At 34.9% G+C, this 24,183-nt stretch overlaps 1 protein-coding gene across 1 annotated transcript; it reads right to left on the bottom strand.

Annotated features, from left to right (window-relative positions):
- Nucleotides 1-20,232: 20,232 nt before the first annotated feature.
- Nucleotides 20,233-23,631, bottom strand: LOC112015915 (small ribosomal subunit protein eS24z). The gene is made up of 5 exons (XM_024048381.2): nt 23,448-23,631; nt 22,417-22,458; nt 22,118-22,288; nt 20,563-20,649; nt 20,233-20,478 (listed from the first exon to the last, which is right to left on the bottom strand). The coding sequence occupies exons 1-5, from the start codon at nt 23,517-23,519 to the stop codon at nt 20,440-20,442; spliced, it is 411 nt and encodes a 136-aa protein (XP_023904149.1). The 5' UTR covers nt 23,520-23,631; the 3' UTR covers nt 20,233-20,439.
- Nucleotides 23,632-24,183: the final 552 nt, after the last annotated feature.

The following is a 24,183-nucleotide window of genomic DNA, read 5'->3' as shown; positions in this document are numbered from 1 at the left end:
TCTTCTTCCTCTCACTCGCATTCTCAGTTTCAAAGGGTATGGATGATGAGAGAGAGTCTCCCACCTATTTCACTCTTGCCATGCATTGGCCGATCTCTCTGTGCAATGACGGACAATTGTGCTACAAGAAGTTCGATCGTTATCTTCTAAGTTCATTCACAATCCATGGGCTTTGGTCGTACAAAGCAAATGGAAAAATACCAGAAAATTGTCATACAACTGAAGCATTAACTAATAGCAAGGTATATTTATAGTTACTAAGTACTTTAATTAACTAAATTAATTATGTGTTCATTGATACTTTAATTAACTAGATTAATTTTGTGTGTTCACTGATTTAAGAATGAACTGATTACTAAGTACTTTAATTAACTAAATTAATTTTGAGTGTTCACTGATTTAAGAATGAACTAATTACTAAGTACTTTAATTAACTAAATTAATTATGTGTTCATTGATACTTTAATTAACTAGATTAATTTTGTGTGTTCACTGATTTAAGAATGAACTGATTACTAAGTACTTTAATTAACTAAATTAATTTTGAGTGTTCACAAATTATAATGTTGTTTTTGTAGGTCAATGTTATAAGGGATAAACTACGTTCAAAATGGCCTGATATCTACCTCGCTAGAGACAAGGAGTTTTGGATGTATCAATGGAAAAAGCATGGAAGTTGTAGCGGAAAAGGTGTTGAGGAATATTTTCGATTTACCCTGCGTTTAGCATCTCCAGTCCAACGATCTCTAGGAGTTGCAGCTCAGTCAGCATTAAGTATGAATTTATTTTTCGAAAACATGACATTTTACTATGTTTTGCAATTTAGTTTTGAAGTTCTGTTGGTTGTTAATTACTTTCTTTCTAGGATGATACATGGCTATCACCAACCAAACATGGCAATGGAAATTAAGTTAATCCAATGCTATATTTTCAGGCTATAAATGCTAATAAACAATTATGGGAGTCTAATGTCTACAGTATATGACTGTAAACACATAACTACATTGAATTTTATTGTTATTGGAAATGTAATACTTTTCGTGTTTCATTAGTCAATGCAACTATATTTGAATTTAATTGAAAAATCTAATGTATGAGCCTAGATTTTATCCTAGTAATCATATATAATATATTCGTTGAAATCATTGAAAGTGCTTGCACACGTGCAGTCATGCTATATCATATTAGTATCTTGTTCAAATTAGTATGATATATAGTATTAGGTGGTTGAAATTCTATCATATATTAGTATTTTGTTTATTACAATTCCCTGGATTGTTGTTGTTTATATTAATCATTAGATACTTATTAACAGTTTGGTTAGGTTGATTCTGTCTTAGGCCATTTCGTTTGCTCTTAACTTAATGGAACTAATCACTCAACGAGACAGAAAGTGAATATAATAATATAATATCAATACGTCTTTGTGGATATGGCTCAGATCTAGATGGGAACAAAAACTATGTGTGACTAAGAACATTTTTTTATATAAAAACTTTTCTCTATGGGACTAAACACAGTAGTTGAATACTAGGGATTTGTGTCTATTTGTATGTGTGCGCACAGGAGTTTATTATACTTAAGGTAATATGTAGTGCTAGTCTTCCAGCTATGTCTGAAATTCCTTAAATCAGCAATTCCTTTCAATTTCCATTAAAAAAAAAAAAAAAGTGTCTACCTTTAAAGACATTTGGATCTTAAGAATTTGGTTTGGAATGATGTGGGTTGGAATTATGGGTTAAGTTTTGGGAAAATTTGGATGTATAATGTGTTAGAATCTTGTGGTGATTCGGGTGTTTGTTTGAATTGTTGTATGTCAAATTGTCAGTGGTGATATGAATTCACTTAAGTTCTCTAACATGGTAACAATTGATGCTAAAGGAAGAGTTGTGGGCTTGTGTATAATGCTTAAGTTCACTTGTAATTTACATTTTTAAATCTCTCCTTGTTCTGTTTGATTTTATTTTCTCTATGGCTGAAAGTTCTTTCGTTTTGGTTTTATCTTTGAAGGTTTGGGGTTTGGATTTGCTATGATTAGGTTTTCCTAAATTACTAATGGCAATTTTGGTTTCCTTCTATATAGGTGATCACAGTGGACACCTAAGGGATGTTTTATACAATAAATTCAATGCCAAATTTCAAAAAAAATGTGCAGTTGAAGTGTAACTTTAGACAAGGTACACCTCAACTGTTCAAGGTTCACATTTGCTTCAACGTCAATGGAATTCCTATACATTGTAGAGAACGATTTGACAAATGCGATGGTAGATTTAGTTTTCCGATAATTTATTTTCCGGATGCAAATACACTCCCTAACAAGTGAGTTTTCTTCTTTATGAAATTTCTTTCTCTTTTTGTGAGTTTAAAACTTCATTTTTACTTTGGAATTAATTTTCTCATTTTGTTTTTGGTTTTGTTTTTGTTTTTGTTTTTGTTGTGCAGTTATTTTAGCAGAGATAATTTGTAAAATGCAGTCATGACTCAAATCAAAGATGCTGATAAGTGATCATGATGCTTATTTTTGGGTAATTACATATTAATGTCACAGTGATGTAATTGAACCCTTTATTCATTCCTAATTGACTTAAATGTGTTACTACAACTTTTGACAATTACAACATGGAAAATATATAGCTGATTATGTGTATGTGCTTACTAATACTATCTACCAGTGTACGTGCATGAAAAAAAATTATCATAATTTTTCAAACAAGATAATTGATTTACAATGAGATCGACTAACCTAGCATTTGCTTCAATTACCCAAACAAATCTTTCATCTGGTGGCAATTGAGAATATATTCCATAATACTGGATTATATGTGAAGCCAGAGGATGAGGAGGGTGGACATAAAGCAAATCAAGCATCACGCTGTTCTAAAACTTTTCTTAATCCCGCATATAACAGATTGACATTGAGTTCAGTTCAGCATTCAAAACATATAAATAATATGCAACAGCATCTAGGTTTGTGTTGTTTCACCCCTCCGCAAAAATAATTAAAATAATTGATGAAAACTCTTTTTTTTTACAAGGCATAAAATATGCATGCACAACCCAAAAAAAAAAAAATGAAAAAACCCTCCAATCCAAGTATTTCCCTTAGTTTAATTTCCCTTACACTACAAGAAAAAAGACCTATTACAACAAGTAATATTACAACAACAGAAATAATTGGAGTAATATATATAGTATTGCATCTATGAGTTGTTTTTTGTTGTAATAGTAACTTAAATTTATTACATCAATTAAGATTGTTGCAAGAATTACCTTGTTACATCTAAATGTGTTGTTGTAATAACTAAACCTTATTTTATTTTGAAATCTATTGATGCAATAGGTAACCACTTATTTCACATCAAAATATGTCGTTGTAATAGATGAAAAATATACTTTTTGTTGTAATAGTAACTTAAATGTATTACATCAATTTAAGATTGTTGCAAGAATTACCTTGTTACATCTAAATGTGTTGTTGTAATAGTTAAACCTTATTTCACATCAAAATAATGTTGTTGCAATAAGTAACCACTTATTTCACATCAAAATATTTTGTTGTAATAGGTAAAACCTTGTTTCACATCAAATGAAGTTGTTGTAATAGAGGTCAAGGACGGCTTGATGGATTTGAAGGTTTAAGGCAAAAACTGAAATTGAGGCTTTTTATATATTTAAGGCAAAAATATTAGACTAATGATTAGGAGTGTAGATATTAAAAAATTCAGATGCCAAGGAAAAGCCTGTTGGGACTGCAAACAGAAAGTTTGACTACAAACAGAAAATTTTCCTCTTTATTATTCAATTCTAATATAGGCATTGTATTATATTAATCTTGTACGAGTCTAACACTGATAATCTTGAATGCCATTTGATTTTTTGGTACATGTTAGTTTATTGGTTAAATATTTTCTTGTTTTTAGCTTCTATTGAGACATATACAGATTGCAAACATTTTTTTTTCAATTTATACTTATTTCTTTTTTTTTTCCCCAATTGTATAGGGTGGAGGTCAATGAAGTGGATGTGAAGCATGCATGGATATCACTTTCTGAAGGGAACTTTTCTTACAAGTTGTGTATATATTTGTGTATATTTACTTTTGAAACTACTATGTGTTTGATCGTAAACTAAACAAGTTATGTACATATTTGTGTTCTTGGACATATCAATTTGATGGAGTACTTTGACTTTTGCATTTATTTAATTTGTATCTTTAAATTGTAGTTCGTAAATATAATGTTTTATATTATCTTATAATGTGTATATTGCAAGATAGGGTAATAGACAAATTTAAAATTAAAATAAAATTTAAAAAAAAAAAAAAAAAAACCTCAGCCTATTGCAACAAAGGTTGTTTGTTGTAATAAGTTATGACATTTTTCACAAAACCTTTGAAGCAATATATGCTATTGCCACAAAGGTATTTGTTGTAATAAAAAAGTTATTGCATCAACTTGTTCGTTGCAATATTTAGGATTTATTGCAACAAGATTTTTTTGTTGTATAAATCTATTGCCTCGGAGTTTATTACAACGGCTTGCAACAACTTTTTTGTCGTTGCAATAACACCTTATTGCAACAACTTTGTAGTTATTGCAACGATTTTTTTCGTTGTAATAGACCTTTTTTCTTGTAGTGATTGTATGTATAACCTCTTGACTTGCAAAGGGTAAGTACTGATTTATACTAATTTTTTGTTTTTGGTATTCTTTAGAGCTCTAATGGTTGATGAGTCTAATGAGGCTCCATTAATTTATGCGAGGCTTCAATCTCACCCAAATGACAAGCAATAAAACAAGAAAATTCATGTTTAGCTTTCAGGTTTATTCTTTCCAAAAAAAAAAAAAAATGCTTAGCTCTCTAGTAACCACCAATTCGTTTTGTTAACTCATTATCATAAAGCAACTTTAATTTAGTTATATGAATAGGGTTTATCATTTTTCATGTTGCAGTGTATATATATATATATATATATATTCAAGCTAAAATCAATAGCACTATAACAATTGACCATTTTAATTCAGCCATATCCTCCATATCATTAAATTATTAATATTTTCTCTCATTTTTTTTTTAAAATTTTTAAAATTAAACATATAATATTTTAATTAAATACAAATAAATAAATAAAATCCTTATAAAACCGTACCCATTTTTTTTTACATTTACACTTTCTCCAACATTTCTCATTCCTTTCACATTTTCATCTCCTTCTTATCATCTTATTATAAATTTTTCATTATTTTTTCTATGCTATATTTCTCTTCATTTATGAAATAACTCTAAAATAATTATAACGCGCAACGCATAGGTCTGCAACTAGTTTACATAAAACATTACAACATTATCCATGCATCGTACGGGAAACTTATTAGTGTATCTAATAGAGTGTGACATAGGGCAACCGCATTGGTGCCATTCTAACAAAGTTTACATAATTAGTTTAATATATTATTATATATGCTTATCTTGAAATACCTATGCAACTAATTAATATTCATTTCCCACTAGTTAAGCGCTCCACTCTAGATGAAATACTTCTATAGTTTTATACCTAATCCTCACACGAGCAAGTGGTAGAGAGAGAGACATCGGTGCATTAAATAATGACCCGCTTAGTTAGCATGATGACTTGGGTATGCACAAGTCATGACAAGAATAGGGACAGAGAGAGATGTCAGTGCTTTTTTTTTTTTCTTTTTTTTGGTGAAAAGGAAGTATTTCATAAACTAAGAACCAGAAACATTAGCAATGCTACCTTCATACATCGTTCCAGCAGCGTCTAAGCTCAACAACAGAGCGACGTTTGCTGGTGGTGCATCAAAAACAAAAAAAATCACAAGAAAACAAAGCTCCCCTCCTAGCTAGTGCATCCACACATTTGTTCGCCTCCCTATAACAGTGCTGGATGTGTACTCTCGGGATTTTTCTCATTCCTTGTCTACAATCAGCCACAATATTGTTAATCCCGCTTGGGTTTTGCCTCGTATTCCTTATCAAATCAACAACAAACATAGCCTTCAGCTCTATTATTACTGCAGGCAGCTTCAATTCTAAGCATAACTGAACACCATCTCTCAACGCCCGTAACTCAGTGGCAACACTAGCTGTGCTTCCAATAGCTCTCGCATATCCCTTGATCCATTCACCTTCAGCATTCCTGATGATACCTCCTCCACCAGCCCGACCCAGATTGCCCATTGAGGATCCATCTGAGCTTAGTTTGAACCAGTGAGTGGGTGGCGGGTTCCATCTAACTTGGATAGTTGTTCGCATCCTAGCATGCTTTCCATTAACACCCAGAAAGGCAAATTCTGCAGCCTTGGCAGTCACTTCATCTCTATTCAACTTTGGGGGGTTGTTGTCTCTGAAGACAGCCTTATTTCTGTGAAGCCAAATGCTCCATGCCCCAAATGTAAATATAATATTCCAAGGGATTCCCAAATGAGAGCAAGCATTATATTTATAGTTCTTATGGAGCCAATCCACCAGACTTAGCCTATAGAATATTTGCAATCTCAAATGGTGTGAGGAGAGAATCCCATACCTGTCGAGCTAAGGGGAAATCTCTTAGCATATGGATGATTTACTCAGGAGCACCATTGTAAAGCGGGCAAAGATGGGAGAAGTTCATTCCTCTGGCAGCAAGTGTATCTCTGACTGGAAGGCTTAAATGGCAACATTGCCAGAGAAAGCACCTAATTTTCAGTAAAGAGGGAATCTTCCAAACCCAACTACCAGTATTCGAACCAAAGGTGTGGCTTTCATCTTCAAGGCATGCAAGCTTGTAAGCATCTTTTAAAACAAATTCCCCACTTAAGGACATAAACCATGATAGGTGATCAGGGCCATTTGCCATCAGTGGCATTGGGTTTGCTTTAATATCCTATGTAATAATTAGGGGAATTACAAAGGAAATGCAGTCCCAATCCCATCTACCCTATTTAAAGACATCCTTTAGCTGAAGATGATCTTCCCTTTGATTCAAAGGTCCAGCAACGAGCTCCCGCAAGGTCCCTTTATTGAGCCACTTGTCAAACCAGAAGGATAACTTACTCTCTTTTCCAGCAATCCATTTTGTGCCTTTTTTAAAAACAGCTTCCCCTTCCTTTATGCCTTTCTAAACAGGGGAGCAGCCTTGGATTCTTCTTACACCAACCTAGCTCCCAAAACACCTTCTCTGAGTAATGTATTTATTAGATAGTACCCGAGCCCATAGTGATTCTTTTTCACAGTGGAAATGCCAATTTAATTTGGCAAGTAAAGTTGTGTTCTTTTGCTTGGCAACTTGCAGTCCGAGACCGCCATCATTCTTGGGTTTCGTGACCTTTTTCCAGCTCACCATATGGACTTTCTTTTTATTTTCAGAAGACCCCTAAAGAAAATCCCGGGTCAGCTTGTCCACACACCTGATGATTTTTGGGGGAAGGGCTAAACATTGCATAGTGTAGCTAGGGATGGCTGCGGTGATAGCTTGAGTGAGCACTAGTCTTCCTGCAAAGGAAAGCAAGTAGGACTTCTAACCTGCAAGGCGGCTTTGAACATGCTCTATGACAAATCCAAAATCATGAGGGTTTGATGTGTGTTTGATGGGAAATCCTAAATATTTCCCCAAAGCTGAAGTAGATCGGAACCCCAACGTGCTACATAAATCCTCTCGAGTTTCTCTAGAAATATTAGAAGAAAAGAAGACTCGAGATTTTTCATCACTCACCTTTTGCCCAAAAAGATCACAAAATATTTCAAGAACATCTCGGATTGCCACACAATTTTTTTGATTAGCCTTGGCAAATAGGACCAAGTCATCCATGAATAAAAGATGTGAGAAAGCTATACCACCTGGTGCAGCCTTTACAGGATCCCACAACTTAGCATCACACTTCTCTAAAATTAAGGTCCCAAGTATTTCCATGCACAAAATGAATAGGTATGGGGATAAGGGATCCCCTTGACGAATTCCCCTAGACGGACAAAAATATTCAAGTCCCCCTCCACTAAACTGCATGGAAACTAAAGAAGTGGACACACAGTTCATAATAAGAGCAGTTAAATCGCTTGCAAAATTAAACAACTTCAATGTATCCCGGATGAGCTTTTGTAACTTGTAAGTTAGGTTATCTACTATTTTGTCCATTGAGAACTACTATTTAATATTACATTTCGTTTTAATTTTATTTATTCATTTCTTATAAGCCAAAACAAATTATACAAGAGTCTTGTAGTTTAAGTAGTTGTCATTTTTTGATATTTTCAACAAAAACATCTAAGATTAAAATTATTTTATCCTCAAGCAACAAATTATAGAAAAAAAATTATATAAAAGGATATATGCCTATATAGTATAATAGGAATATGTAAGGCACCTCTCATGTGATAGGAATGTGTAAGGAATTTACAAGATTTCCCAAATTCATGAGAGGCAAAAATAGAGAAAATATGCACACACATACACACACACACAAAAATCACATAAGACAATATTTACGTGGTTCGGCAATTTGTCTACGTTCACAGAATTACAATAATTTCACTATTTTCAAGAAAAAATACAAGGTGCGGCAATATAATTTTTCTTTCTCAAAACAACAAACCAAAATTCTAATAAGAAACAACAGTATTTATATCTCACGCAAAGGATTCACATTGGACTAAGAAACGGATCAAAAAATTTTCTCCGAGCTTAGCCCAAGCCTCCGCTTTATAGATTAAACGTCAAAAAATATTTCATTAAAAACCGTAACACCTTTATGTCAGGTCATAATTTTGATTAAACACATACTAGACTCCACGTAGCCAAACATAATGTTACTATGATCATTACGGGATATGTTTTTCCAACTATGCATATATTTTATCCATAAAAAATTAAAATAATATGACGTGTACCACCTATTCTTTTTCTTCTTCTCTTGGCTATAGGACAACTTATTCTACTTTGTTTTTTGTAATGACTTATGATTAACCAATATAATCAGCTTTCGTAATGTATGGGACTTTTTTATTTTGTTGTGTGAAACACAAGTAGCACCTTTCCTTTATTATATATAAATGTCCTATGGTGTGTATGGGCGGCTCACCTTGATTAATTTTTGTTTTGTTTCGTTTTGTTTTGTTTTTTTTTTTTTTTTGGCTGAACACTATGAATTGTATATGATCTTTATAGGAGGAGGCAGAACTAAAATGTGAATTGATGATGAACTATCTTAAAGTTACGCTTTCACACCTAAAAAGATCATACATCATACATGTAAATCTCAAAAGGGCTTGTTTGGTAAAAGATTTCTAATAACGTTGTTTAAGTATTGTACGTGGAAATACATATGAGTAAAAAAGTGTTATGAAAATACGTGTTGTGTTGTTTAAACAACGAAAACTGTTGTTCAAACAACGTTACCGCCCAGACCATTATCTTCCAATCCACCCTGTAGGTTGGGGTCCTACTCCTAGGCCTAGAGTTAATCCCCATTCAGTGTCTTTATCAAGACTTGGAATCTTGACCTCCTATTTGGTGAGAGTCAAAATGTTTCATTCAATTCACATGGAATAATATTGGCATAGATTTCAAAGGATTAAGAGAGGGCTATGCTACTGCAACAAACAAACATAATTTAGCCATGAATTTATAAACATGAAAAGTATTCTTCCAAAAAAAAAAAAAAGAAAGGAAAGCAACAATTGGCTCTTGTTTGGCTTCATGCTCAATTAGGTCACCCTTTTTAGGAAACCACACTTTCATTGCTTCACATTAGGGAAAAAGGAAGGAATAATGCTAACCATATAAACTTTTTTTTTTTTTCTAATTTTCTCAAAATTATGGTAATTAAGTTCTGCAACAAATTTACTCAGCAATTGTGAATTTAAACAAAGAAAAAATTGTTAAAAGGTCAATGTCACTAGAATTATTGTTCAAGCAATTAATGCTAAGGTCCAGCATTTGAATATAGAGATAGAAAAAATATGTTTAAGATTTAAGGTCCACTTTAGGCTCTTTCCCAGTGCCTTAGGGAATGGTTTACCTTACAGTTTACATTAAACCTATAAAACACCACCACTTCAAACTCTGTTTAATATGACCCGGTCAAATCCAGGGAAAAATGCAAAAGCCTGTCAAGTGTCTCATAAATTTTGGGTGCAAGCTATAGCGGATTTAGATTTCGTAGGGTTAGATTTTTTTTTTAATTATTATTTTTTGTTTGACAAATTCAGAGATGACAGACAAGTCGAGAAGGATATATATATATATATATATTTTTTTTTTTTTTTTTTTTTGACTTGGATTTGGATTTTATGGGGTTATACATATATATATATATATATATATTTAAAAACGAGGTTAGAAAATAAATAAAATAAAAATAAAAACATATTTAAAAACGAAAGACCACTTGAGAAGTTTGGTATTGACAGGCAGTTGATAAAATATGCAGAGTCTTGCTTTATTTCTTTGACGAAATGATCTGCTTCATAACCAAAAATAGAGGTTTTCTAGTGAAGCGAATGGAGCAAAAAGTGAAATACCATTGGTACCGACCAATTTGTATGCACATACATATCCAGAATCCAAAACTGAAAACTCGTCAAACCGATCAAAGTTAGAACCATTAGCCCCACATGCAATGCCAACTAAGAGGACTAAAAGCCCCACAAGCAATAGCATTGAACTGTGACATTATTGTAAGATTCATTAGGGAAAATTTCAGCCTAATTTTCTTGTCGTAAGAGCTAAACACTAGCCTCCTTTTCCACCAAAATGCACGGAAATGGCAGTGGTTAATTACTCAATCAAGTAATCAAAGCTAGATGGTCTGTTTGTCAAGTTTTGCCATGAAAAATCTTGTGTCATCGAATAAGAGAACTCGAATTTGAATCTCGTCTATACCAAAAATCCATTATTGTTTTAACTTGATAATAAAGATTAATCATAATAGAGCAAATGTCATTGATTGAAATTCTATCGCATGCATCAAAAAGAACATAATGCTTTTGCTAGGAGTTTTATAACTCAACAACATTTGCTTGGAATTTTTAATAAAGACATTCAATTTGAACGATTATGGTTATTATTAACTCTCTCTCTCTTTTTTGCCTGATAAATCCATAATTACTATGGGGAGAGGATTTGAACAAAACATTATTTTTATTATAAGTTAGAATAAGGCATTAAAAAACTTTGATGCTAAAAAATGAATTCCAGTGTTGGTCTAGAGCTCTTTAGAAAAATTACAAATATGTAGCAATTCCTTGTTGATAAAGGCTTGCAAAAGATTTTGCAAAGTAGATTCCCTGCTTTTTCTCCAAATATTCATCCCTATCTTCCTCTGCCATTATTTAATACTTTTCTATTTGACTTTAAAAAAAATAAAAAAAATAAAAAAATAAAACGATCCCCTCGTGCATATCTCATCTTAAAAGCAAAAAACAGTAATAATGAGATGAGCTAACTGAACTGACTGTACCGTACTGCTTTCCAATCCATCTTTAGAGAAGCTTTCAAAGCCAAGTGAATTGATTCCATTTTTCTTGTTTTCCACGTGTACCAAACAATAGATTTGGCCAATCCTAAAGTGGAACCCACTAAGGTTTCAGACTTCAGAGTGTCCAAACCGTTGTCACCCTAAAATTTATTACAAAGTAAATGGTTGGGATTTGGTACCCAATTGGGGCTACAAATAACAATTTGAAATTGATAGGACATGAAATTGAAAAATTACTTGCACTAACCTTCTTTGGATAACTGAAAAAAGACTTTTAAAAAAATTGAATTTCCTATTTTACCTTTTACTTAAATTATCATCCATACCTCCTCTAATAGCAAATTTTAGATTCTTTTTTCAAGCCTTATTTTTTTTTTTTCGTCATTAAGGTCTTATTTTGATCATCTAAGGGAGGTCAATGTAAATAATTTGCATTTTAAGGGAGATGTGTATCGTACTCATATTCCAAAGTATAGAGTGGGTGAGTGTAATAACAAAAAACTTCAAAGAAAATTACTGCAATTTTCTGAACTATTTTGCTTATTCCTTTCCCAAATTTAAGTTGCTTTCATATATTTTTTTCTCAAATAAATAGAATCATTAAATATTAACATACACAAACAAAACCATGTTAAAAACCTAATCACAATATAATAATCAAATTTAAGGTATATATAAATATACACCTCCTCTAGCTATCGCTCTTCGCAACCTCTGTATGCTTCAACTTACATATGATCCCACCCCCAACATCTCAATCCCACCTCACCACACTTTTCTTTATATGCTCCCTCTCACCACAAATAAACTCCTTAATTCTACATTTGAATAAATTGTTACATAACACCAAACTATCATTTTGGGATAAAGAACAAGAACCAATATAATATGCCATAATCACCAACTAGATTTTGATCATTCTTAACTTTCTATAAGACTATAACAATTGATTATTATTTATTACCACAATAGGAAGAGGGGAGAGTGATGGTTGATAGGTTTGCATACTAAATAAGGATTAAAGAAAGTGATAATTTAACATATTCTTCCAAACATGTTTGTTAATTGTATTTGTTAAAAATTCTTGTCTTCGAATAAAGAACTTAACAAATGGTAAGAACAACTATCATAAAACGAATGTCATAAGTTTAAATCCTCTCTTAACTAAAAATTATAGTAATAATGGGAATCCATTTTTTTATAAAAGAAATTAGAATTTCAAAGAAAATGTTATTGCTGACTCATCAGTAAAAGAATAATAATGCCAGATTTTTGTTCCCATTTCATGAATAGAGAGAGGACTGTACATTGAACTTGGGGAGGTTGCACTTAGGGATGTTGGGTCCGTTTGGATTCAACTTATTGTCGCTGAAAATTGATTGTTGCTAAAAACACTGTAGCAAAATAATTTCTAAATGTATGAATAGTGCCGTGAGACCCATTTTTAATATTTTTTTTAATGCGTGAACAGTATATGCACAGTGCATACACTGTTCATGAACAATAAATATGGTCTCTCAAAGTCAACAAATGCGGCAAAAAAAAAAAGAAAAAGAGGAGAAAACGCACTTTGAGAAAACGCAGTCGCAGGTTTGAGGGCTATCCAAACCCTCACGTTGTTTCCATTTTTACCTTTTAAATATGGATTTTTTTTTTTAATCATATAGGACTTATATCTTTAATTGGATTGCCTTCAAATGCAGCACAATCTATTAGGCCCTATTTGGTTTTTTTTTTTTTTTTAATCACTCATCACTCGTCACTCATCACTCCTCACTCATCACTCATCACTTAAAATACCCCAATTTTCACTACTCCACTGGTTTGGACACTATTTTCACTTCACATCAATCAAATATTTCAACCTCTTTGTGGGACCCATATCTGATCACCAAGTCAAGTCCTTCTGTTAGCCCATAAAGCATCCCGCTAAGCCATTATAAGTACCTCTCAAAATGGTTGAAGCTTTTGTTCAATTACTCAGGCACAGATATACATAGAGAACTATGTCTTAGACAAAAAACCAAAGAAGCAAAAAGAGAAAATCTTCAAATTTGAAGATTTGGGTTTCAAAGAAAAATAGGAACAGAAGTAAAATGAAGTGGAAGAAGGAAGAGTGACCTAGCAGCTGCGCGACCCAACAGCGGCATGACCTAGCCACGCGACCTAGCAACGTGACCCAGCCCTATGTCTTCTTGATTTTTTTTTTTTTTTATGGGTCTGAGATTGAGATGATGGTGTTGATGGTGGAAAATGAGAAAAAAACAACCCTATGTCTTCTTGATTTTTTGTGTAGTTGGGGTTGTGTTTGTTTTGGGTTGAGGTTTGTTTTGGAAATTGTTTGAATTGAAAAGTTTGTGGGTATTTTTTGAATTGAAAATATATATATATATATATATATGATTAGGACCAGACCAGACCCAGCGTGAAAAGGAAAAGAAAAAAAGAAGAAGAAGAAAACCACCCAAACTCACCGAACCCAGTGAAAAAAAAAAAAAAAAGTTACAACTGTTTCTCTAACAGTGAGTCTCTTAGTGTGTGTTTAATTATGAAAATGTCTTCTTTTTTTTTTTTTTTGGTAGAAAGGAAATATCATAAAAGACTAAACAACCAACAGAAGAACAGAACAGGGCCAGTGCACACCCAAACCGATGGCATCAGCCTCCAAAAAACTAAGTCCACAAGCGGACTAGATAATACAATGAAATTGTTCTCAAGCTTAGTGCCTATTCTAGCCAAGCAGTCAGCACACCTATTAGCCTCCCTATAGATATGTCTAAACCTCCTCTGTGGTATCCGGGCAACCATGTACCTGCAATCTTCCATAATAGATGATACAAAGGCATTGGAAGTGGTTGGAGCATTAAAGGCATCCACAATAGCTTTAGCATCTAACTCAATAAACACATATTGAGCATGTATTTGTAAACACAACTACAACCCATCTTTAAGGGCCCATAACTTAGCCAGGTAACTTGAAGTGTTCCCAATCCTCCTTGCAAAACCCATAACCCAAGCACGATTTTCATCTCTAACTAGCCCACCTCCCCCAACTGGACCCGTGTTACTTGCTGCTGACCCATCAATGTTCAAAGTGAGCCAACCAGCCCTTGGCTTTTCCCATTTGATGCTTTTCGTAATCATCCTCTTAGTGACCAATGCATTGTTTGCACAAAAGAAAAACTCGAAAGCCCGATCCATAATTTCTCTACTCAAGTTGGGATTAGGATCTTTATGTTTGAAAACACACAGATTCCTATCATTCCAAATCAACCAAATACTAAAAAGAAAAATTTGACTCCAAGGCAGAGGACCCGAATTGTGGTGCAAATTTGATGTGGCATTAGTGTTTAGCCAATCTTGGAGACTCAAGGAGTAGAAGTTAGAATTATTTACCTGTCTTCCTAGCTGATGCCATACATTCTTGCTTAAAGGGCAGCCCCGTAATAGGTGTAGAATGGACTCTACCTCACAATGGCACCAAGGGCAGCAAGCATCCAAAAGCAGACCTCTAGCCAACAAACACTGATTTACTCCGAGACTAAGATGCATACACTTCCAGACAAACATTTGTATTTTGGGCAGAATTTTCAGCTTCCAAATCCACTGCCCTTTAAAAGGAGCATCCTCTATAGAATATGCTGCAAGCAAATATGCACTTTTAAGATCAAATACCCCCTTGGCCGAGTGCTTACAGGCCAGCTTGTCCTCAATTCTGGCAGAATAAGGAATTGGAGTGGCCATAATGTCTCTAAGGACCTCCTCCGGGAAGAGCATTTGAATTGAAGACCAATCCCATCTGCCCGTAGAATCCACTACATCCTTTATCTTCAAGCTGGCTGCTTCTTTAGACAACGGTCCTTGAATGGTACTCCTTAAAGAACCGAAGCTAGTCCAATTATCATTCCAAAATTCCAAGTTACTTTCAAACCCCGGAATCCATTTAACTCTTTTCTTAAAAATTTCTTCACCTCGCATCATCCCCTTCCATGTTCTAGAACTAGGAAGCTTGCTTACATTCCTTGAATTCAGTCTCCAAGGGCTGCTGTATTTCAATCTAAGGACCTTGGCCCAAGGAGCCTTATCTTCGGTATGAAACCTCCAGTTTAGTTTTGCTAGAAGTGCTGTATTTCTTCCCTTTGCTGTTTGAAACCCCAATCCTCCTTCATCTTTAGGCCTTGTGACCTTCTTCCAGCCCACCCAATGCATTTTCCCCTTGCTCTCGGTTGATCCCCACAAGAAATTCCTATTAAACCAATCAATACCATCCAACACCTTACTAGGCAACAAATTACTTTGCATTATATACGCCGGTATAGCTGAAGAAGAGGCTTGAATCAGAACCGCTCTCCCAGCCATGGATAGGAGATTGGCCTTCCAACCTACAAGCTTACTCTTTACTCTATCCAAAACAAAACCAAAGTCCTGGTTATTATTTCCTTGGTGTTTGATAGGAAATCCTAGGTATTTCCCCAAGTACTCCGTTTGATGGAAGTCGAGAATATCACTGAAAGCCTCCCTATCATCCTGATCAATATTTGGTGAAAAGTATACCCTAGACTTAGAATCACTCACTGTTTGACCGGAGCATCTATAAAAGGTGTCAAGCACTTCTCTAATGGCATTACAATTATCTGCATTAGCCTTAGCGAAGAGAACAAGATCATCAACAAAAAAAAAAGATGGAAGAAGGAAGGGCCACTCCTAGATGCCTTAACCGGACACCACACTTTGGCCTCACACTTTTCTTTGATAAGCTGATCAAGGAATTCCATACAAAGGATGAATATATACGGGGATAACGGATTTCCCTGCCTTATACCTCTTAAAGGCTTGAATGGATTGAGACTCCCACCATTAAAGAGAAGAGACGTCAAAACAGAAGAAATGCAACTCATTATGATCTCAATGAGGTTGTCAGGGAAATTATATCTAATCAACATACTCCTTATGAAGCCCCATTCGAGTTTGTCATAAGCTTTCTCTAAGTCAATTTTTATAGCCATATATCCACATTTTCCCTTGGCTCTCCCCATGGTGTGAATAATTTCCTGAATAACAATCGCATTATCAACTCCCTTCCTACCAGGAACAAAGGCTGTTTAGCATGGGGAAACTAGATGATCCAACAAGGGTCTTATTCTTCCAACCAAAATCTTGGACACTATCTTATACACTGAGTTGCACAAACTTATGGGGCGATAACCACCAATGGTTTCAGGACCTTGGGTCTTCGGAATAAGCACAATGTTGGTACTATTCAGGTAATTCGGCATTTTCTTCTCCCTAAAAACAGCAAGCACTTCCTCTGTAACCGACCTACCCACCACAAGCCAGAATCTTTGAAAGAATCCGGCATGTAACCTGTCAGGACCTGGGGATTTAAAGGCTTTTAGAGCCTAAAGAGCAGCTCTAATTTCCTCCTCAGTCACCATATGGCTAATGTTGTCCTTCTCTTCACTAGAGAGCTTAGACTACCACTGCAAACTATACTTGAAGTTACAGTTTGCTGCCTCCTGAGATGTAGTGTAAATATTAATAAACCCATCTCTGATAAAGTTTGCAACCACTCTTTCCTCAGTCAACCATTCCCCCACCTCGTTCTTAATTGTAGTGATCACACTACGCTTCCTACGAGCCAGAGCTGAAACATGATAAAAGGACGTGTTCCTATCTCCCAAAATCATCCAATTAATTCTGGATTTAAGGGCCCAAAGATCCCTTTCTTGCTTTAGCACAACCTCCAACTCCTTTAGAAGATGATTCTCTACCTCAACTAGAGAGGCCGAAGGTTGATTGGCCAAAGCCCTTTGCACCCATTAAGCCAGGCCACAACCCTTTTCTTTTTTTGAAAGATATTCCCGAATTGGTTCTTGTTCTACAAACTGGCCTGCTTGGAAAATGCTTCAATAGCTTCCAGAAGCTTCCTTGGTTGCTGCCAAGCTTGGTTAACCACATTAGGGAAGGATGGATTAGACAACCAAAAGGATTGGAATTTAAAGGGTCTCGTGAGATGCAACTGTCTAAAGGGATTAGTTTCCATCAAAACGGGACAATGATCCGAATGACATCTAGTTAAGTGCGACACTTTTAGCATCCGGATAGAGCAGACACCAACTTGGATTCATAAAGAATCTATCAATTCTTTCTTGTATAAGACTACTGATTTCCCTTCTATTCGTCCATGTATATTTCGGCCCACTAAACCCTATGTCCACCATATTATATTTATCCAGACATTCCTTGAATAACAAAGATCTATTTATACTAATTGGCCTGCCCCAAACTTATCGACCTCTGCAAGGGGTTCATTGAAATCCCCCGCAATAATCCAAGGCTTACTATGGAGATCAGCAACTTTAATAAGGTTTTCTCACAACATCTGTCTCTCCACAATTCTAGGACTAGAATACACAGCAGAGAAAATCCAAGAAAAGTTAGAAGGTAATACCTTAACTTCGACATGAATTTCTTACTCCTAAAATGTCATTGGAAACTGAAAACACCTAAAATGTGTTTTCAATTTTCATAACTTATCACTCAAAAATCAAAGAATTAGGTGAAGAAAACAAAAACCAAACAGACTTCTCAACAGTGAGACCCACACAGCCATGAAAACAGAATTATGAGCGATGGAAATACAAAAACCAAACAACCTCTTAGTATTTTATGTAAATGTGACTATTTTATTAGAGGCAGCAGACCGGGTTTTTTTTTTTTTTGGGTTATTAGAAACCGGGGTTTTACTCTCACAATACACAAAATAGAAACATCATTGATAGAAAACGGAAATGCATACATTAACAATCTCATTACAAGACAAACCACCTAGCCGCATCTTTTCAAATGTAACAAAGCAAGTTGACTAATCTCTAACCAATAAGGAACAAGAACTTGCTTCTTCGTTTTTTTTCTTTTTTTTTGCATAAGAAAGGATTCATTAAAAGAAACAGAACAGAGTTTACAACCCACAAACTTCAGTTAACAACTCTAAACATTAAACAAACACTACCCATAAACGGAAACACTACAGACTCCAAAACAAAACAATACAGAGACAGCCAACAACAACAAAAGATGAGAACATCCTACAAAAATGACAAAGCTTCAGGTGACTCGATGTCTCCGCTCAGCTGCAAACCCCAACGAGTCCCAAAACAAACATTTCCACAAAAATGTGGGGCAGGTGTCATACAAAATCTCCCTCTCAGGTTGAGAAACACCCCATTTAGCCAGCACGTCTGCACAATTGTTGGCTTCCCTCCATACATGCTCAACGCAAATCTCCCACTCCTTGTTGAGGAGCAACCTGCAATCAAACACCAAATTAGAAAACTCTACAGGAACCTCAATATTTGTGGTCAACCATTTAGTTGCCAGGAGGGAGTTAGTTTGAAGAGTAACCCCCCTATAGCCTCTGTTCCAAGCCAGCAAAAGTGCACTCCTGATGCCCCATAATTCAGCCATGGTGTTATTCGTAAAGCCCAGTTTTAGCAAGAACCCCCACAGCCAAGACCCAGATGCTGACCGAGCCAACCCACCTGCACCCGATGGACCTGGATTCCCTCTGGAGCTACCATCCGTATTTATGGTGATATGAGGAAACAGAGCTAGGGTCCAACGTACAACCTCCTCCACATATTTTCTTGAAGGAAGACTCGGTATTGTGCTAAGGAAAAAAACTCCGTTGCATGAGAAAGAGGCTCTTCAGCTTGTCATGAGTAATAAACCTCCCCTCAAAAATATACGATCTACGACCTAACCAAATCGCCCAGATCGTGAAAGCAAACACTATGCACCATGGAACGTAGTAAAAAACACTAGGAATTGAAAGATTGACTTTACACCAAGACTGGAAGGGAAGGGTAAAGAAATTTGGCACTAGACACGATTGGCCATACGATATCCAAATGTTTTTAGCGAAAGCACAGTCACGTAGAACATGCAAGGGAGTCTCTGTTTCCTGACACCTAGGACAGAGTTGAGCAGCATCTGTCGAATGAGAGAATGATGGATTTGGTGGGGATTCTATGGTGTGCACATTTCCAAATAAAGATCTGAATTTTAGGAGGCACTCTCAATTTCCAAACCCAGGACTAAGAATGAGACGGTGGGTCCAAACTAGTCCTATTTACTAAAGCTTGATATGCAGACTTCACAGAACAAACACCCGAGTTGTGATTCCAAATAAGAGAATCGGGGAGAGAGGACAGAATATAAGGGAGAGGCAAGGCATATAAGAAATTGGTCACCAAATATAAGAGCCTGCTATTAAGTTAACCACCAATTCTTGCTATTAAGTTAACCACCAAATATAAGAGCTTTCACATCAACGTAATCATTGACCTAAACTACAGCATTGTCTATTGTTTTTAGCATGTTAACTAAATGACATTTTGGCTAATTAATTGATAATTCGACGCTGACTGTTTTTCTTGTGTTCGTATGCTATATTTTAAATAAGCCATGTGAATGCTTCAAGAATGTCTTTTGCTTGTCCAATCCAACACGACCATCTCGGCCGCATTAACTTCAGAACAGATAGATAGCTATAGTAACTCCCCCACTTTAGTATTCTGGAAAAAGAACTTCCACCCAACACAATAATAGCCCAAGATTGAGTTGAAATTGTGTACTAGACAGGTAGACAACACAATTTCAATCTTTATAAGAAAACCCAGAAGCATCATTTTATAAGCCCACCCCGCATGGTCCTTAAATTCTACAACTAATTATCATTGGCCTTATTCACAGCCCATTGATGGAACATTTCTGGAAATGTGTTACCAAAATTTCAAAATCATCCTCTGCATAATACTCAATCTGACAGTATAACAAAACATCAGAAAACACCAAAACCAATGCTAACAACAAAAGATTTCATTTTGAGAAAACCTAACAAGAAAATAGAGCTATTAAATAAAGTCCATTGCTGCAAATCAGGTCTATAAGAATCACGAAAAACTCATTTCTTCTTTCCCTTGGCAGCATCTGAAGCCTTTGTCTGCAACACAAATGGAAGAAACAAACACGTAATAAGCGGATTACCATCAAGAAAGCACCAAACAAATTTAAGAAATCAGCTTACCTTCTTTACTCCACGGATCTTCTTGGCCCTGTTCTTCCTTTCCTTCATCTGCTTCCTTGACTTCTCTACCTTAGTATCAAGTCCATTCTGCCATGGAAAAATAATAATAAATCAGTGCATATACACAGAAAAATCAACTGTAAACACATGAAAAATTCTAAGTTGAAAGATTATTACAAGCTTAACTTACTATCAAAACAAGGATGTGCAATTATGACAGTATATTCAAAGAGGACAAAATAACAAAGCAAGGAACAAAGCAATGCAACCAACAATAGGAAGATGACATGTGTCCCTATCAAGTGCAATGCACATGACTTACTAAACCACACCTAAGTGACCATATACAATCATTTTAAGTGAGTCATGTGCACTGTACATGACAAGAACACATACCATCTTTCTATTGTTGGTTGTAGCCTAAAGCTCCAAGTTTGTAGCTAGACCTAGAGATTTAAGTTAAACTTAAGAACTTGTTGAAGGTCAAGTAAAATAAAAGACAAGCACTACCAATTGTATAAAAACATTAACAAAACGTAATGAAGGCTAGCCAGCTAATATTAACATCAAGATTGACTAGTCAGACCACCAAATATCTAAACAACAACATTGCCCAATAGACATAAATAATAAACACATTTTCATATGATATACAACAATAATGGCTATTGTCCCCTCTTTAGCACTTATCGTTCATAAAACACCATAAATAAAGTCATAAACAAATTACACAAGTCAATGTAACTTTAACAGCAGAACCATTGAACCACGAATTTTAACAATTTTTTAAGGATTATCTCAAGTCCATTCCACATTGTTACTATCACAGATCTGAATGATGAGATATAAACAGAGGAAACACTTTAATAAATAGAGCCAGATAGCAAACAGTATGGTGTTACACGGAATTGACAGAGGAAGGGGGGGATGAGGAAGGAGAGTTGTGGCAAATTTTGGAAACTTGCAACAGAACTCGCATATTTAGAATAAATTTATAAGGTCTCTAAGCAAGATGCCTTTAGCTAACAGAGAATAACAGCATAAATTAAGCATAACACCAAAAAAATTAATTGTTTTTTTTTCCTTTTTTCTTCCTTGTAAATTTTTGGATTGCTTTATGCTCTTTTTGCATAAAGTATCTATTTCAATATAATTCTTTCTTGCTTATAAAACAAATATTTCCAGAACAAAAAAGTTATGGTAGAAACAAACAAGAAACAAGAATAAAAAAGATAGATTGAACTGCAAACTACAATCACCCAACAACCCATGGTGCAACCTAAAAGTATAAAGCAACATTAATAGAACAACAAATATATCTTTAATAAACAGCAACACCTTTATCAACCGAATGGGCATTGATCCCACAATGTCAACCTTCATCCTCCATCCTATTCTTACAGGGAGAGGATACACTCAAGACAGAACTCATGGGGCTCCCCTTTTGTTTTAAGGGGTGGGGTGACGACTTAATAAATAAAACCAAAACAGGTTGATATTAATCAATAAATTAGAATTACAAATTAAGCAAAAGAAGGAGGCCACATAAAATTACCCTGATGAGCCTGTACTTGGGTTCGTATTTTTTGGCATTCTCAACAGAGTCATAAATCAAACCAAAACCAGTTGATTTTCCACCTCCAAAGTGAGTCCGGAACTTGAAAACGAAGATTGCATTTGTGTCTTTCACTTCATACATCTTTGACAGCTTCTCCTTCAGCTCAGCCTTTATATTACAGAAAATGAAAACCCCAATTCAGTTAATGATGCCATTTAGTTGCTCAACAGTATATTAGAAGTTTAACGGTCCTTTTTTGTATATGTACAAACATCTGTCATTGAATTTGGATTTACCTTGGAAACATTGGGTCTTCCTGGATGAAGAACATCAATGACCTGCAACAAAAGAGCGTCAAGATAAACAAGGCTTTCAAGTAAAAAAAAAAAATCATAATCTCTTATTGTTGGAAATAAATTACATCCAACATTTAGTGTCAGGAAATAAAGAAAGAAGACCTAACCTAGGTTGTGTTTGTGAAAAAAAAATTTGTAAGAATCAGAACCCTTTTTTCCAGGATGACAATAAACAACATTTAATCCAACTCTAAATCACATAATTGACAACTTTTTGTACACAGTCAATCTTAATTCACAATTAATTTAAACTCATTGCTAACAAGAAATAATTTACTCCTATAAATTGAGGACAACAACCTACATTCTATTCCATAACCTTAACAACTTATCTTCTTTTCCATAACATCACACACCAAGGATTCAATATTTAAGTCCCACTAAAACTTCTCAGGTTGAACCTTTAAACAGTAGCTGAAACAATACCAAACCCCCATTTTGACCCGATTGGTCACCTAGAAAATGAGGGAAAATAAGCACCATAAGAAGCTTATTCCTTACACTTACACTTCCCAGTTCCTATTAAGCTCCCATATAAGTCAGCAATAATTAATTTGGGCGCCAATCGAATGCAATAACCAGCTCAAATTTCCACTCATTAATGCTTAGAGATTATCATACTAATTGAGATCCAACATTTCTACAATCTGTTTTGTTATATATAATCTCGCAACAAGAATCCAAATGAAAAAAAAAATTAATAATAATAATAATGCATAGAAAAACAGACACTAACAACACAAACCCATTAGTCCCTGTCTGCATGCTAAGAAAAATAACACAATAAAACAATATAGCATCACAGAAAACACAAAACCCCATCAACACATCAGATCCAAAGTAGTTCTTTTTCATCAATATGAAAAGGGTTGTTCCTAAAAGATGCAAAATTTTGTTTGGTAACCGAGAAATCGAAGGAAAAACGGTATAGAAAAGCGAAAATGGGAAAAATTTTCCAAAACAAAACTCACAAATTGTTTTCTGGAGAGAAGCCTGTTGGTCATGAACTTCCTGGTACGGATAGTCACTGCCTTGTCCGCCATGTTTGCTTGTTTGAAGATTGGTTTGCAAAGCACAGGGGCGCGACTAAGGCCACAAACACACACTCAGAATCACACACACACTCGCGCAGGCAATAGAGGCAGCTCAGAGACAAAGATTAGGGTTTTTATATATAGAGCTAGGGTTTCCAAATGACGCTCTCAAATGGGACTGCGTGGGTTGGGTTTTTTGGGCTGGGCTGGGCTGGGCCGGAGAAGAAAAAACTAAATTTCTGTCAAATTGAACTATATGGGCCATTTGGGAGTTGAGAGTTGGGACAATACAAATTTAGGGCAGGCCTCATTTTTTTTTTTTAAGACTTTTTGGCGTGTAATATATTACTTGTAAAGAACTACGTATTTAGTTCCTAAAAAACAAAAAAGAACTAATGAGTTATGATTTCAATTTTTTTATGTATTTATTTTTAAATATGCCCCTTTAATCCTTTGATTTTTTTTTTTTAAGTACCAAGGAGTAGATAGATATTAAATGCAAACCATTTTTATATTACATAGTTTAGTCCTAGAAAGGTCTCCATCATAGGCACTAGGTTATCAAATAGAACTTATCGTTGTCTGCGTCGTTAAACTACAAGACTTCTATCCATATCTCACTCTCATTTAAATGGATTTTGCTTTTCCCTCAATGGGTGGTGGTGACCTTTTT

Source organism: Quercus suber, unplaced genomic scaffold (assembly GCF_002906115.3).
Source record: "Quercus suber isolate HL8 unplaced genomic scaffold, Cork oak 2.0 scaffold_435, whole genome shotgun sequence".
Classification (NCBI taxonomy): Eukaryota; Viridiplantae; Streptophyta; class Magnoliopsida; order Fagales; family Fagaceae; genus Quercus; species Quercus suber.
This window is presented reverse-complemented; position numbering and strand designations above follow the sequence as displayed.

What these genes read in the sequence shown, in the direction of transcription:
- LOC112015915 (XM_024048381.2), bottom strand. Translation starts at nt 23,519, where the DNA reads ATGGCGGACAAGGCAGTGACTATCCGTACCAGGAAGTTCATGACCAAC. An exon ending in GAAGACCCAATGTTTCCAAG is followed by an intron (nt 22,289 to 22,416) that starts GTAAATCCAAAT and finishes TGTAATATAAAG; the next exon opens with GCTGAGCTGAAGGAGAAGCT. An exon ending in AGATCCGTGGAGTAAAGAAG is followed by an intron (nt 20,479 to 20,562) that starts GTAAGCTGATTT and finishes TTTGTGTTGCAG; the next exon opens with ACAAAGGCTTCAGATGCTGC.